Source organism: Ptiloglossa arizonensis, chromosome 2 (genome assembly GCF_051014685.1).
Source record: "Ptiloglossa arizonensis isolate GNS036 chromosome 2, iyPtiAriz1_principal, whole genome shotgun sequence".
Lineage (NCBI taxonomy): Eukaryota > Metazoa > Arthropoda > Insecta > Hymenoptera > Colletidae > Ptiloglossa > Ptiloglossa arizonensis.
This window is the reverse complement of record NC_135049.1, coordinates 8,414,858-8,431,703: the sequence shown is the minus strand read 5'-3', so window position 1 is coordinate 8,431,703 and position 16,846 is coordinate 8,414,858. Positions and strand designations below refer to the sequence as shown.

The 16,846-nt window shown below is 29.7% G+C and overlaps 1 protein-coding gene and 1 long non-coding RNA gene across 6 annotated transcripts in view; one reads left to right on the top strand and one right to left on the bottom strand.

The window, feature by feature from the left end:
• The window catches only part of Zip (myosin heavy chain 10), a 58,114-nt gene extending 44,500 nt beyond the window's left edge, over positions 1-13,614 (bottom strand). For all 4 annotated transcript variants that reach the window (XR_012991217.1, XM_076305235.1, XM_076305236.1 and 1 more), the window contains exons 1-3: positions 12,984-13,614; positions 2,687-2,843; positions 2,203-2,321 (exon numbers count right to left, since the gene is read on the bottom strand). Coding sequence is in view for 3 of the 4 variants with exons in the window: in XM_076305235.1 (XP_076161350.1) it covers positions 2,203-2,321; positions 2,687-2,843; positions 12,984-13,340 (633 nt within the window). In the remaining variant the exon portion in view is untranslated. The remainder of the gene's footprint in view (positions 1-2,202; positions 2,322-2,686; positions 2,844-12,983) is intronic.
• A 226-nt stretch (positions 13,615-13,840) lies between these two features.
• On the top strand, positions 13,841-15,726 carry LOC143143167 (uncharacterized). 2 transcript variants are annotated; one of them, XR_012991041.1, is made up of 2 exons: positions 13,841-14,671; positions 15,358-15,726. It is a non-coding gene; the product is annotated as an uncharacterized LOC143143167 (long non-coding RNA). The 2 variants fall into 2 exon arrangements; XR_012991040.1 differs by lacking the exon at positions 13,841-14,671 and adding an exon at positions 14,683-15,299.
• The last annotated feature ends 1,120 nt before the right edge of the window (positions 15,727-16,846 follow it).

The following is a 16,846-nucleotide window of genomic DNA, read 5'->3' as shown; positions in this document are numbered from 1 at the left end:
TGAGACGACCTAATAATTTGTGCTAAGTTTAAAAATAATGTGACCGATACTGCCTTATTTTTTAATTCGCAAAGGAGAACCTGAATTTTCGAACTGTACTAGACTACACCTTTAAATATATCGGATAATCGTATGTATTTGGTGGATATTAATTATAGTCATCGTTCCTTTCCAAAAGATTAAATTTCAGGTAAAATACTAAGAACGACGAAATGATTCGTTTTTTTGTACATTTTTGCATGGTAATTTATCTACTTTTTCGACCTCAAATTTTATCTAAATACGGAAACTGAGGTCGGACTTCCGTCCTTTGTTATCACACAATGCAATGATAACGCGTACAACGCCTTACACAAAATTCTAAGACTGTGATAATGATGAAGGAAAATTTCGATATTATAAGTCTTACGAAACGTAATTATCAAAATCAAACTTGGTTTCAAATAATACTATCTATTTAGAAGACATATCCTTATTTAATGTAAATAATATCTTTCAATTTAATTTCGAATAATTTCAAAGATTCAAAGTAACTTTTTTTTTTAACATTGCACGATATCGATTCGCAATTTTTCGAGCAATTTGTTTAAACTGAAACAACACATTTGCAAAAGTTTTTCCCTGCAACTTTTACTGCGTTCCATTCGACTCAAATTAATATATTTCATTTTGAATGCCTTTCGAGTTAAACATTTTTGTTTTTACTTATACTTTCACAAAATTTATGAAGCATCATGCACAGAGAAAGAAGAGAAAAGGTATTTACAGAAACTCTCATGCGCCGGGTCAAATTTACAAGGACCGTGTGATTTGCTGTGCAATCAATTATTTAAAAATTTACGTTTGATTAACCAACATTCGTTATGACGCCTAATAGTAGACTAGTACCTAATTAATGTATAATGCAAACAATAATACAATAAATTTTTATTTCATAATTAAGCAACTACATAACAGAGAATTTATTATGTATAAATATTCTAATAAAAAAACATTCAGGAAAGAAATACAGATTGTATTTACCGGAATATATATCTTGCATTCAATAAATATAAACCTTGCGAATAAAGAATATAAGACTTCCATTCTTCTGTATACGTAAGTGCTTATCATCAAAGTTTATTAGTTATTGACAAAGAGAAGTGAGTGCGCGCACCATCCACACATACTTAACTTTGGTGCAGATAGAAGCATGATAAACAAGAGTTTTCACGGGTACAGTTCATCATGTTCAATTATTTATTATTCGTATATTTTTGCTTAACCCTAGCAACGTTTTCAGTTGCGAAAAAAAAATTCCTTCAATAATAATTGCATTTTGGAGATCACTTTAGCGTGTGAAGTGTAATTTCAAATACTAATAACTAAATACGAGAAATAAAGTAAACGTAAACAATTAAACCGTTTTATTGCTTCTAGATAAAAATCTCCGTTCATTTTTAATACTTTTGTAACATTTGTAGTAAATAAATAATTCGAACTGCAACAAATGTATATGCAAGTTACTATGAATATATTTATAATACAAACGAATTCTCGTTTAGAGAATATCTTATTCTCTAGAATTAGCATTTTAAAAAAAACAATTAAACTCAAGACTTTCTTAGGTATGAATTTAATAACAAGAATTAGCACGTATATTAAAACGTATAAAAATATTTATACTGTAAAGATTTATCTAAATTCATAACATATATTACTGAGAATTTTGCCCAAATGAATTTTTCATTTTGATATATAGTTTTCTATAATTATATGTGCACATATTGTCAATAATAACTGTAAAATAATGAGTATACTAAAAGGTCACTCACTTATAAATTATACAACAGATATTTCAAACAAAAATAGCGAATTCTATTGCTTTGTAAACATACAAATTTATATTTACTTGATTATCTTGTATTACTCGATCAATTCATAAATGTGTGGATTCTGATTGTCTTACTTAAATAGGAAAAAATATCATTGCAAACAGAAATATTTGAATAGTTTTCGAATTAAAAATAGAGAAAATCTAGATAATGTGCAACATCTTAAATGATTAGTGACCGTATATACGATTTGAGTAAACTGAAACATAGTTCTTGCTTCATAGTACAGAGAATTTGAAACAACTCTTAGGAGAGAAAATCCCCAATTTAATGAAAATTATACTTGAAAAAAAAAAAAATGAAATAACTTTGAAAGTTATCAACTTACCGCATTAGATTTGGGCTTCGAAGCAGCAACGTACGCCAAATATTGGATGACTTTCTTTGTGTTCTCAGTTTTGCCTGCGCCGGATTCACCGGTGCATAATATTGACTGGTCCTCGCGATCTATAAACAAAATTACAAAAAGAAATTAATAAAAGCACTTGTATTATATCTTGTATGTATCTATAAGAAACGTTGATCAATACGAACAAATAATTCGGGAAATGTATAAAGACATCATAAATTAATACACGATCAGAAAAATTATTACAACAAATTGTAAAAATTATTACAGATAAATTATAAATAACACTGAGTAAAATTGTATGTAATAACACTGAGTAAAATTGAAGCAGTAAATTAATGACAAAAGACACTAAACGAACAAATGCAAATGGCACTTGAAATGAGAGTAAACATTAATTCGCTAAATATATTGATAACTGAATGAATTAATAAATGACCAAACAAACAATTGAACCAATTACCTTGAAGCATAGAACGATATGCAGTGTCTGTAATGGCAAAAACATGGGGTGGAACCTCGTGTCTCTTGATACCCTTGTACCTCTCCATTATCTTCTCCGTGTAAATTGGCAGCCTCTTGTATGGATTTACCACCACGCAGAATAGCCCTGAATACGTCTGTAATCATACAAGTAAATCGATGAATGAATTAAACCACAAAAAGAAAATCAGTAACGACGATGACACATTTTCTTCGAAACATTCCTAAAAATTGTATCATTGGCAAAACGATTATTCTTTCAAGCGTATTATATCTGGATCGATTAAGTAATCCATTAAAGATGAAAATTTTATTTAAATGTTGTACACTGTTCGGGCCAATTTAACTCGAAATTAAACTATAGCATCAAATAACTTTTTGACAAAATATTTGATTTACATGAATTTTACCGATTTTTATTGTTATTACCTGAAGAATGTATTAGACATGGAAAAATGAATTTAGTATTATTTTGTAGAAGATATCCATGTTTGTTACCTGGGAATGTTTGCGTCAATCTGACCTGAACACAGGTTTCGTTTGCTTTTTAAAAAAATGAATGTCTATTTTTGGTAGATATTATTAATTTCATTTCTCATCAAATATCTAATAGTTATAATTCAAGCACAAAACAGGCATTCAGAGATAGATTAAAGCCAGTATACTATTAACGTTGACAAATGCCGAACGTCAAACGTAGCACAAATTTCATGTGCTATTTATACTGCTAAATACAATGCGCAATAATAAAAATAAAACTTTCTTCCAGACAGAACCAAAAACCAAAAGATATTACACATTATAATTATATTGAAGGTCCTGTGGATACATTAAACAGTTGGAAATAACCTAAGGAAATGTCGGACAAGTTGGGACAACTAAGAAAAAATTATTATAGAATACTATATTTATTGATAATATATCTATAAAAAATGTTGCGATTGGTATCGACATCTATTCATTCAAATATATTAAAATAAACTTATAAAACTTAATATAAAGTTCTTCAGGACGTTATGAATTCTTGTCTTGTCCTGTACACAGATCATCTATTTGCACATATCATAGACACGTATAACGTTTTCGTCTTCACCTTCTCCGGACTTAAATTAATCTTCGAAATCTTTTGAGAATTTTCTTTATAGAGTGCCACCTTTCCTTCCGATATACTTATTGGGGCATAAAAAATTACAACTACTTTATAATATCCAATTCTTACTTCATAATGAATTGAACAGTATTCTGCACTGCTTCTTCGCTCCAACTTTCGCGCTTTATTTTTCTAATGTGAATCAAAACCATTTCATCTGAAATTTATCGTTTACGGAAATATTCTAAATTTGCTCCAAATATTACATCAAGACTAATTCGATAATAATATTCTTATTCGTTGACGAATGACGCTTGTAAGCACATAAATAAATACCTTAAGAAATTGCTCAATTGATGATATTCAATAGTTAATAGGATTAGAAATTGTTATCTATCTGCTGAAATTCAAAAGATGGACAAAAAATGAGACCACAATCACTAAAAGTCGATAAATGTATACCAACGCACAAAGACGCTGGAAATTGACTGAAATTATTGTCGCCGTGCAGAATTCCTTTGTATTTCTTATGTTTCATACTTTTTAGGTAGATGGTGACATAACAATGCGAAATAAATAATAATCCCATCTTGCCCCACATATCCCTACATATGTGCACCTGTCGTCGTTGCACAAATCGTTGGCCAATGACTTGGTTTGATCATATGCCCGATGTATTGCACGGACGGAGATAAATCCAAATTGGAATAATGCAAAAGTATAGTACAAACGTCGGTTATTTCTAAATAAATTTTCTCTTAAACTAGTTCAAAACATGTAGGAAGATCTATTACTATCTAACTTTAATTGGCTACTTTCATTCAGTTTAAATTCCTTATGAAGCACCCAAAATCAGTTACGACCTTTTATATTAGTAAAAGAATTATTCGAATTCAATTATATTTATAAGGATAGCAGTAATTCTTTGTTCCGTATTTATAATAAATCACTTATCCCGAATGGAAATCAAATTTACTTAAATAATATAGTATTTCCCCAATAAGGATCGATTTGATCCGAACTGCTCCAGTGTAACAATTATTTCAACCATATATAAAGGTTAAGTAACTCCACACTATTCTTTCCAAATTTTAACATTTTTACGACATCGTGGAAAAAATAAAATAACATATCAAAAATTTACTAACACTTACTATGTGCTAATGACATTTTATTTTCGCCTAGTAAACATAAATTTCTTATAGTTTCTTAATTCCAAATATTACTGGTCAATACATCGGGTGCAATTATTTATTATAAGAGCAATCTTCGGAATCGCAACAATAAACTGCATTTGTTCAACCTTTTGGTCATTCTGTTGATCCTTTTTAGAAACAATAAATAAAAAAATTTCTAAGCACACCCTATTTTGTTGCATCTTATGTAGCTATGTACATCAATTTTCGTCTATTATCAAATATAAGGATAAACACATTGCAAAAGCTACCTATATACAAATTATGATTAAATACATAGTTTACAAAATTTAGCAAATAAATTTAGATATTTTTACGACTGCGAAGATTGCTCTAACAACAAAAGAATACATTTGATGTTTTATGTTGATATTTACATCTGGTTCTACAGTATGTCCGACCTAAGTGTGCACTTGCAGTGATTTCTAAGACTATGGAAAATGTAAACAGATAAACGTTCTCACATAAAAGTAGTTCTACTTGAGAAAGGAAATATAATAATGGGGTTGAACTTTTGTATGATTATTATTTTCAGAGTAGTCATTCTAATTGTTTCTACATCATAAATTGAAAACCCTAATTAAACTGAATGTTCTTGACAATATTCATACGAATGCTTGGCAAAAGATTGATCATCAAACTTGTGCTTTATTTATGTCGTAAACGTATTTTGTACTCCGTTTACAAATTTGAAGGTGACATCGAAATCTCTGCAAATAATAGTCGCATAAAAAATTCAATTCTACTATATTAACTCTTACAAATCAGATAGATCTTCTGTATTTCCAGTAATGTGAGACACACGGGCGCGTGCGTGTGTGTGTTTTTTTAAATCGGTCGTACTGAACATGTTAAATTGACTTTCATACTTTTACGTAACAATTTATTCACACCGTTCATTCGATTAAATAATCCAAGGTTTTATTTATCGAATATAAAATATGATCCCATTGAATGGGAAAAATAATGGCTCAAAATCTGTTTACCTTTTATTCTTTCTTCGAAATTTTTATCTAGATAAGTATGTATTTTACTTGAAAATGAATTATACACTTAAGAAGTAGAATATCAAAAGTTGTTTACTTTATAGAGTTAGCATCTATTGATTAATCTTTTTATTGAATAAGTTTACTTATCAGTGTGGATTGCTCTTATAACTTCTGCAATCATTTTTCTATCGAAAGCAACAATCGTTAAGTAGAACTTGGGTAAAACTCTTCCGGGACAAATTAACTCATCCCGCGTTATTTACAGCGTGACATTTCAGAAGTAGAATTCGTTGAATTCCCTGATAAATTCGCAGACAAAATTGTAACTTTCTGACTGCCCGTATCGATACATAATCTCAAGCATGTGAATCAATATTAATGAGCCGTCGCTCCCGATATACCACATATTTGTAAATTATAAATGACCAAGTATTACAAATGAAGAATAAGAGTTAGTCAAATTCTTGTTGATTTGTGTATACTTGTCAAACAAATCAAATGTTTTTAGTGCATCTTCCAGGCGTTGTTCAACGTACGACCACTATTTGCGTAAAAATTCATTCGTATTATTGGTATTGAGAATGATAAATAATTTTGTTCAATTTATATAGTCAGACAAGTGAAACAGGCGATATGTTGGTTAAACTGAACAAAGCAGAAATCCAGAATGAATTACACGAATAAAATAATGCGAGAAACAGTAAACTGCAATTAGTTTTACAAAGGCATTAACGTATCAAAATTTGTTTCAATCAGATTCAACTATCGAATAACGGCATACTGTCATTCACAAAGTTAATTAACCTATGTCACCAATCACTAATACAATATCATACAATCGATCTATATAAAGATTAATGATGCATTATAAAATTGTAGTGCACTGAAATATCATTTTTATTTTTTCATTTGGACAACATTTACCGTGAAATGTTACTACCATTTTGCCGTTGTTCGATTTCAATGCGTATAATTCATGTGTGAGTCAGTTGTCGTATAAATTGCATACAGCTGACGCGATTTGCTACACACCCATTGCACTTTAACCATCAATAATTCCATAAATTAATAAACGACTACACCACCTAGACTAAACGAATAATTGCGAACAACAGAAGATCGACTTATTTTTTATTTCACATTTATGTTCTAGATACACTCTGCATAATAAAATACATTGTACTTTTAAACAATTGCATATATCTAATGACAATTTTTGTCTAGCCTGCATCATATGTTAGAGCGCACTGTAACTTTTACTTCAAATACGTGCGATCTTTTCTTTCAACTTCAATGAATAATTTACGAGTTAAACGGAAGGAAAAGTCGATGGTATGCGTCACCGTCCGAGAAAGATGAGCAAGCGGATCGGTTTACACTTAACACAAATTCATACCGGTGTGTAACCATGAAAAAATGTCGAGCAGGAAACGAGCAAGGGGAATTTCTAGAATTTTGTTCACCATTTTCTAATTAAATATCGCTGATCAATTAAATTCTTATTATTTATCGAAACGTTGTTGTTCATTTTTTTATATTGCGATAATAATAAAAATTTGGTATTTTAGGAATACATCGTTATATATTTTACGATAACATAAATGCGAAACGGTAAATGTTTATCAAAAATATTTGATATATGGGAAAAATCAGAAATTCCACAAAAGTAGTTTTCTGTGAACGAAAATGTTACAATAATTTGTTGTACTCTAAAAATTGTACCGGTAGTTGTTCGATAAGAGGTTAAATAACTCTGCACTCTTTCAGTATCACTGATAAGGGGATTGTACGTAGCAGATTCGCAACATAGGCAGTGAAATAATAAAGTGATGACCTAATCATCGGTACAAACAATCTTATTATCACATAACATAGTTTTTGTACTATAAATAATATAGTTTGTTAAGCCACCAGATTTGCCTGTTCTATTAATTTGAACTACTTACATTTTCATTTACTTATATACCATAGAACTCTGTATAAATACTACAGTTTTCTCGGTATAAATACTACAATTTTTACTTACATAATGCATACATTCTATGTGACTCATTACTAGTGTTTATATAGCCATAAATGATCAAAATGAGAATTTATGGACTATTTTCTTTAATATTTATTCAAACTGACTGTCATAGACTATCACGGCTGTCCTATATTCAATATAGATCTGCTGTAAGTATTTAAAATTCATTTGCACTAATTTTTCTTGTATCGTAATTAAAAAATTATTTAATATCAGCTAAATACTAACGTTTATATTACGATAAGATTTATTGTAAGTTACTAACCATATGTACCGAGCATAAAGCTTTTCACAAACGTGTATTCTTAGATTAATGATTTGTTATTTTCTATACACTCAACATTAAATTTTACTAATCTTTTACAATACAAAAAGAAAAATACTTTTCCAGGAGATCTTTAATAAATGTAAAATCTAATGTATCCAATAATTTATCGACAAATATATGCCCATTACATTTTTATACATTTTTTGTTTAATTATTGAATTTTTTTTCGATTATTTAACACACCTCGAAGGTACAAAATTATAGCTTTGTGTTAATGATATATAACAAATTTCAATCAAAGAATAAGTGTTGTTTTGCTTTTTTTTACCAGGTAGATGAACCCAACCGAGGTCGAACAAAATCTCAATGCAAAGTAGAGATCCACAGCCATTTTATTCCCTTTTTTTAAACAGAACTCTCTTCTCGAAGGTCTCCAAAACCGGTCCCAGAGAGTGTAGTATTGTCGACCTGCTTAACATTCCTGGTTATGAAGCTCACTAACAATCACCAGTTCTAATTCTCTTTTAAGAAAAATTGTATCTTTCCCCGTAGTTTCGTTACGCACGAATAGAAACGTTATTTTTATTGTCAATGTACGATTTATTTATATTAAAGGCTAGCACCTTTTTATTTGAAACGACTTCTTTCTAAATCTTCCTGGATTATATTTACACCAGAATTAACAATACTTCTATCGTATCAATTTTTAAATCATCCATCTTACAAAAATATCATATAACTACATATACTGTACAAGACTTTTCACACGTCTTATCTTTACATTAAAATGTATCGAATATTTTCTCAAGTTTTTTTTTAACTCAGAACACAGAGATAAACGTACAAAAGTCATTCGTACGTACAGTGTCACGTAACATTAATTCAAACGATTTTGTATTTATACATACATAAATAAAAAATAAGATAATATTTTACGTTTAGCCATAATTACTGGTTAACAAGTTAGCAAGTTTTCATGTTATTAACCGTTAAGGTTGGCTGCGCGGACAGGATCCTTAGTAATTGTAGCATATTACAATGCATCATTTTCTGCACAATTTATCATGTCTAAAACATACGCATCAAATCACCATATACGCTATTATACACGCACAGCGAATGCTGTAGGAAAAGGAGTACCGAGTACTCGTGCTTGATTAGGTTTCCATGATTACATGACAAACTTTTACTGGGAAAATCGTCTACCGCTTACTTTCTACTTCACAAATCTTCTAGACGTTACAAACATTCTTGGTAAAAGTTTTTTAAATTTACTTGAAAACTGTGGACACGCTTGTACAATTTAGTTACACAAATGGTACGTATGGTTAAAATTACTACACAACCGTACAATTTGTGAAAATGTAAAAAATTTATGTCGTGTTTATTTAAAGAAAAATTCAATTTGTAACGAACAGTTAAGCCATATTATAACGAAAAGGGTGATCGATTTGTGGTATGCTTCAATTTAAGAACGACAGAAAAAGGCAAACAGATTGACAGAGTTCCAGGAGGGGCGCATGAGTGTGTGATGAAATGACGAGCTCAGTAAATCTATGCCAGAATCTGTGCTGTTTCATCAGAGTTTGGTTTCTTTCCTAAAAAGACCGAAACTGCGCCTTGACCATAAAAGGCACGAAGTCTTCGGTGAAACTACCTCTTTCTCTTTTCCTCTTTTACTTGTCACCGGTGTAGTACATCGAGCCAACGTTTATGGTGCTGCGAGGAAGCGGGTTAAGGACACTCGTCCCTATAAGGACTCCTCCTTGATCGTTCTCATTCTCTTCTCTCTTAAATTTGTTAGATCGAAATGCAACAGTTTCTCGCGACTTCTCTTTTACATTGATTCCCTTTTATTGAATTAATTTCCACGTCAACGCATCGTACTTCTATTTTATTTTCATTAGATACAATTTAAACATGTACGTAACAGATAATTAACGCAATTTGGAAAATATTGTAGTCCAAACTAAAGGAAATATAACGAAATTTTTAAATATACGTTAGAGCGTGGGATTTAAATAATTGAGAGAATTGAAAACGAATTCAACCAAAGAAGTCGCAATATTAATTTTAATTCAATAACTCATTTGATTTCCCTTCGTAAATGTTGATATTAACTGCTAGTTTCCATTATCTGTTAATAAATGTATTTGGTACATTATGGTAATTAATTTTTTTAACAATTGCATTGACATAGATATACAAATTTTATATGCAGTCGTATCGTTAAAGTTTATCGATCTTTTTAAACGATCGTGATTTTAAAGATTCGCGTGATTTTCGGAACGTCGCGCGGAATGCGATATATTGCGAATCGAAAGAAGAAAAATCAGCACGTACGAAGCACATGCGTGACGTCATTCTCTCGTGTCCTAGAATGCTTGCTATACGTAAGCAGATATTTCTATATCATAAAGCCCAATAAAAACTGCAATTCTTTTAATTAATGTTGTATGATGAAAGTCTGCACTATTTAAAGCTTTACCGATAGGTTTGTTCATTTATTAAAAGGAGAAACTATAGTTTACATTTATCAACTATTGTCCAGTTATCAAAATGACTATAATTCTCTTGTTAATTTCTACACCAGTAGAAATAATAAATGAAGGTATGTATAAGCTTTTTTAATTTCTCTTTCTTCAAATACTAAATTGACCAACACCGTATCTAAAATCTTGTTACATACTATACTTCGCAAACTGAATCCATAAATATCATAGAAATAATAAATTGTTTAATTAAATGTTTAGCAAATATCGATTATTATATCTTTCTTGCAGTACAATCTTCGAAAAGAACGCTAAAAATGACGATGAGTCAATGCTACGTGGAAATGAGATACGGTTGTTATCGGTCTCCGATAACAGACAAGAAATGGAAACGTGATGGGACTTATTGGTATTGAAATTCCACCTTCCTTTACTTTTTTAGTTCTGTTTTCAAGAAGTAGATGTTCACTGTCAGTTTGATTTTACTGCACATTTATTATGTGAACTGTGCACTTCTTTGTCTGTAATATCGGAAACGTGTGTTGCACTTTTTCTTCATTTATTTAATTAAAATCGATAATAAAATTGTTTCCCCTCATAATATTATTAATATAATTCGCTCTTTTTCAACAACTTGTTACAATCACACGTTATAAAACTTGTTTTCAGATCATTCAATTTTAATGACTATTTATAATTTTTTGAATTTATTTACGATTTGCTTTCGTGTATTATCTAATCGAATAAATAAACTATTTAACTAGGTTACAAATTTTTTTCACAAGTATTTGAAAATTTATAACACACTCGTGCAGGAAAGAATTCCAGCAACCCTTTGTATAAGAAAAGATGTATGTAACGTTTCGATTTTCTAATTTTTCGGATGTTAATGAAGAAATACTAGAACTGTCTCTACCAAAATGATTATTTATCATTTTGATATCCTACTTATTACTAATCTATTAAAAAGTAGATGTATCAACGACGTTTCGGAAGAAAACGATATTCGACGTATTATTGTTAGCCACAAGGTTTAAGAGATATGATAATGTTGCGCTCTAACACGAGAAATACCAAAACAGATCATTCTAATTAGAAGTTAAGAAAAAAAAAGCTTGATCATAATACCGTGAGATAATCAAATTCAGCGAGAAGCTTAAGTTAGGTCAGTACTATGTTTACTAACGCGCATGATTCTCTTTACGTATTTAACTCGTAATGCATAAAAAAATTCATATTTCTTTAAGACAAAATTACTATAAGTATTGATTCATTCTTTTCCATATGTTGGTACATTGTTTTTATTTGATTCATTTTTCAAGGGTTCTTAGTTCACGTAAATGAGAAAAATATTTGATTATTTTTAGATTAATTATAATAATTTAGATATAGAGTAGTTAATGAATGATAGTTTATTAATAATACTAATAAATTTTATGAAAACTATAAACAACATTTTTTAATTACATACTTCAAATTGTTTGTACTTCTTTTCACTTTAAACCACAAATTTATAATTGATAGTAAGAAATGCAACAAGCTTTTAAATCACAATTGCATTAATTTGTGTACTTTATTTAAAACATAGCACTTAAAATTCTTTAATTTAAGGAAAATATACTTAAATATTATTTATTTCTCAATAAATATGAACATTATTTAATGTTATTGTTCGTGTAATCTATGAAAACATAATCTATATTATTTATACAAATGTTTGCATATTCCTTAAAGCAATATAATTTTACTTCAAAGTATGCATTCACTTTATAATTGCTGCTTAATACAAAATTTAACTTTATATCAATGTACAGAATACATTTTAAGCACTCTATTCTGGTTATTTTATAAAGGTAGTTAGCTACAAATAAAGTAGTCTATATAACTGATAGAGCAGTCAAGGTCAAATTTCTTACATTTCTATGTATAAAGAACATGAACATAACAAATAATAGGTATGCAGAAAGATATTTTCATATGATAAAACAAAACAAGTTGTTATTTAACTAAAATGTTAAAATATTTTAAAATTATTCCAGCTTGCGATTGCAAGCAGTAATTACTGCACTAGGATTATTATACATATTCAAACTTCTTTTTTCTCTATCATTCCTAAAATGATGGCTAAATTTTTTTGATATCTATCAACATTTCTATATGTGACAGTACTTGTGACAGTTTCAATAAAGAAAAATGAGTAAATCTGTCAAACTTACATAAATGAGGCCGGAGTAGTATCTGTCTTTGAGGTTATGCAACACAGAAGCTTCGTTTAGACACGTTAACTCAGCCATGTCTTCAACTTTATCGAATTTGGGTGGATTCATCTTCTGAATATCATCTTTCGCGACGAGGACCCGTTTTCCAGTTTCAGCAATCTCCACCTCAACCTCATCACCCCGTTCACCTTTTATCCCGGCTGCAACAAAACCCTGAGTTTCGTGTGGCACCCAAACGAGCTTTTTCTGCGTCCATTCCGCCTGAGTTGCAGGATCATTGAAATTGTTCCTGTCAACGGAAAGGAACCGCAATTCGGGATCCGAATGATCCACCCTCGAGTCGATGTCCGCCATTTTTGTTTTCGAGATCACTAGCTCCTCGAGCCGGCTTCAGGGACGAGCGATTCCAAGGACGATCCTCGAGAGACTGATCTCTTCGTGACAAGGACACACATGTAACTATTTAACACCCGTTTCCCCGTCGTTTTCGAGTGTCAATAGTTCGATAATGGTTCAAATAATCAGAGGTTTGAGAGATTTAAACAATTCGTTATTCGTTCTCCTTCGAGGCACAGTGTTCTTCTACCACCTTTAACGCTCTTCGAGATTGTTTTCTTTCTCGCTCCTCGCGGCCATCTTCTTTCCTTCTCATGCCAAGAATAATGGTGGGGACGTAATTTGAAAGTATGCTGCATAGCAGCGCTCATATCACCACATGACGTGTTCCTTAGGAATATTTCATTGGATAGAAATTGAATGCAGTAACCAATCATTTAATTGGAAATATTTTGCACATAAAAGAGTGTTAGGTTGTTTGACTATATGTAAGGTATCCTTACTATATCTTATCCATATTATGGTTTAATTGAGTATATATAGAGGATCATAAGTCAGAAAGCCATAAAGGAATTCTGAACTTTGATTGGTTAATTCTGAAGGGCCTCAAGTTAGAGAGGCGCGAGTTTTTTTACCATATGCGTATTTTGACCTTACAAATGTGGTTGTGTTTATTACTGGTGAAGGGAAGTTGTATTTTATCATAGGTTTGCCACAAAAAGTGAAATCATAACAGCGCGTATAATAAATTCTAAAATTTGATTTATTAACATTATGAAGTGTTGGACTATTAATGTACATCAAACAAATATAAAATAAAAAAACTTGTACATAGATTATTATATTTCACAAGAATTATGTTTACATATTAACTCTGAGGATTTCTTACAATCTAGTATAAGTATACAATAATATAACAAAACTACATTCTAATAGTATCATAAAATATATATAACAATATCATATGTAACAAGAATAAATAAAAGTAGGCATAATAGTTTATTATATACTATTATACTTTTGTGACTACAATGTTTTCCTGATGTGGAAATTTGATTTTTAACTGAATACAATTTTATTATAAAACTCTGTAAGTTTTCTTTTATGGAAAGTTCAAACCATTGCTTAAGAGTATGAGAATATCACTTTGGCAATAAATTAAATATGAGACCTGGTTAAAAGAAATTGTTATACTACATTGAAACTCACTCGTGATAAGGTTTATTACAATGTGTTAGTATGTTTCCACCTGTTTTCATATGTCTACATTAATATTTTAAGTTTTTATTCTTCCGGTTTTTGTTTTTTGTCACAGTGCTGCTGATTTAAATGTAGAACTGTTTTTGTAGGTAAGAATAAAGAGACTCTTGACATAAATAATAAATAAATATAATGCATAGTTGTGATCTTTAAGTACGTTGTCAAGTATTTTATCAGACAATATATTTTGAACATTTCTGTCCTTCCACTTGAGTGTAAAATGAAATTCCCAAACAGCATTGTAGACAGTATTTTTATAATTTTATCTATTTTGTTCATAGCTTCTTATATTTTGGTAATCTTCTCATAGAACAAATCTTTCTAACAATTTCTACAATTCTTAACTCAACACATTGTCATGGACAATGTAAATCACAAATATATCATTTCTAAAAAGGAGAAGAAAAATGAAACACATTAATCTTATACAAGCATTGAAGAATGAAATTAGGATATATATGCATACAATCTTTCGTTTGTAACAAACAATACAGTGAAATTACAAGCTCAGAATACTGAAATTACTGAATTACTGAAAAGGAGTCACAGGATCACTATGTTTGATGAAAGGAGAATGTTAAAAAATGTCCATTTTTGGCATCGCCTGGAAATAAAAAATTCATACAGGATGTTTTAGAGTGTCTTCCATACTCTAGAGGGACAAAAATGCCCTTATACCTGAGAAACAATGAGAAAGTTGTCAAAAATGTGTTCAAAGTATGAATATGATGACCGAACTTACGTATATTTTACATTTCTTTGTCTTCTTCTTCAGATATTGAACCGTCTTCAAACTAATTAGCAAGAAACTCAGAGGACAGATGAATTGAAACTTGAAATCGAATAAATCCAAAGTACTATATAATCATTATTACATGGGAACAGCACCCAACAATGCGTTCTTCGACTTTGCATCCACACGAGTGTGCAAGTATGGCTTTCAATGTGTAGACTTCTTATGATAGACCAATTCACGGTCGAACTTGGTTATAATTATTACTTACTACTAAACATATCTCTTATTTTTGCAAATTTTTAATAATTTGATCAAAATAAATATGACAAGGAAAAGAATAATGTGATTAGATAATAAAATATTATTTGTATTAATAATATACTTGTATAAAATACAATACAGACAACATTGAACATAATTTATTTACCTGTAATTTTAAAACCATTACATACAAGCAGTATCAACTGTTTCAAAGATTTCACTTTATTTTCCAATTTTCCCAAAGTTGGTACAGTTGTTATTGTCTAACACGATTGTTATAAAATGAGCAATTGTTTGAGTATTAGATTGTTCAGAAAGTCATTTCGTTTTTTTTTGGTGAAAATGAAACACGATTTTTTTAGAATGTATAAACATTTTATTAAATTACATATTCTCCATTTTGAAAAACGAAATGACTTTCTGAATAACCCAATACTTAAAACAGTTAAAACTTAAGATACAATGCTTATCGTGTTCAAATTTTAATTTATTATAACTTCATTAATTACTTAATCGAGTGTTTGTTATAAATTTAATAATTTTAATTTACACTGTATACATATATGTACGCATTTATAAACTATACAAACTATAGTAAGATAAATATTTGTATAAGGTGTTCCACTTAAATTGATTACCTTACATATTTTTGTTACTTTTAATGATTCAAAGAAATGTTGTAGGATGGAAATATATGGATCCAAAGTACAAATATTATAATCAAATTTAGTCATTCTAAAATTTTAAGATCAGTGATGTTCTTTAAACGGAAATACATATTTTTATCCAGAAATAAAAAGATTTTTCTCAATAGAAAAATTCAGAATTATATAGTTATTTGAATCTTGGTACATATTAGTATATATACTTTAAATCAAATATTTGTATACATTTTTTAACATGCCATTTGTACATATGTAAATTTAAATTTAAAGAAATCAGATGTGATATCAACATAACGAATATAATTATATTTTCTTATAAGTTATGAAAGCTTAAATCAAGTCTTCTCCATATTCATATCCTGCTCACTTAATCTTACACCATTGTACTTTTATCTGTATGGAGTTGTAAAAATAATTGCTTCTAATGATAATCATACAATGCAGAAAAACATAAAGGAATTTGTGGAAACTGCATTTGCCAATTATTAGTCCACTAGCTATGAGACAGACTGAGGATCTTTTATTTATTATCTACAGAAATACATGGATGTTAATAGACTTATACATTGATACTCTTCATTATTTTGAGATATTATTTTGCT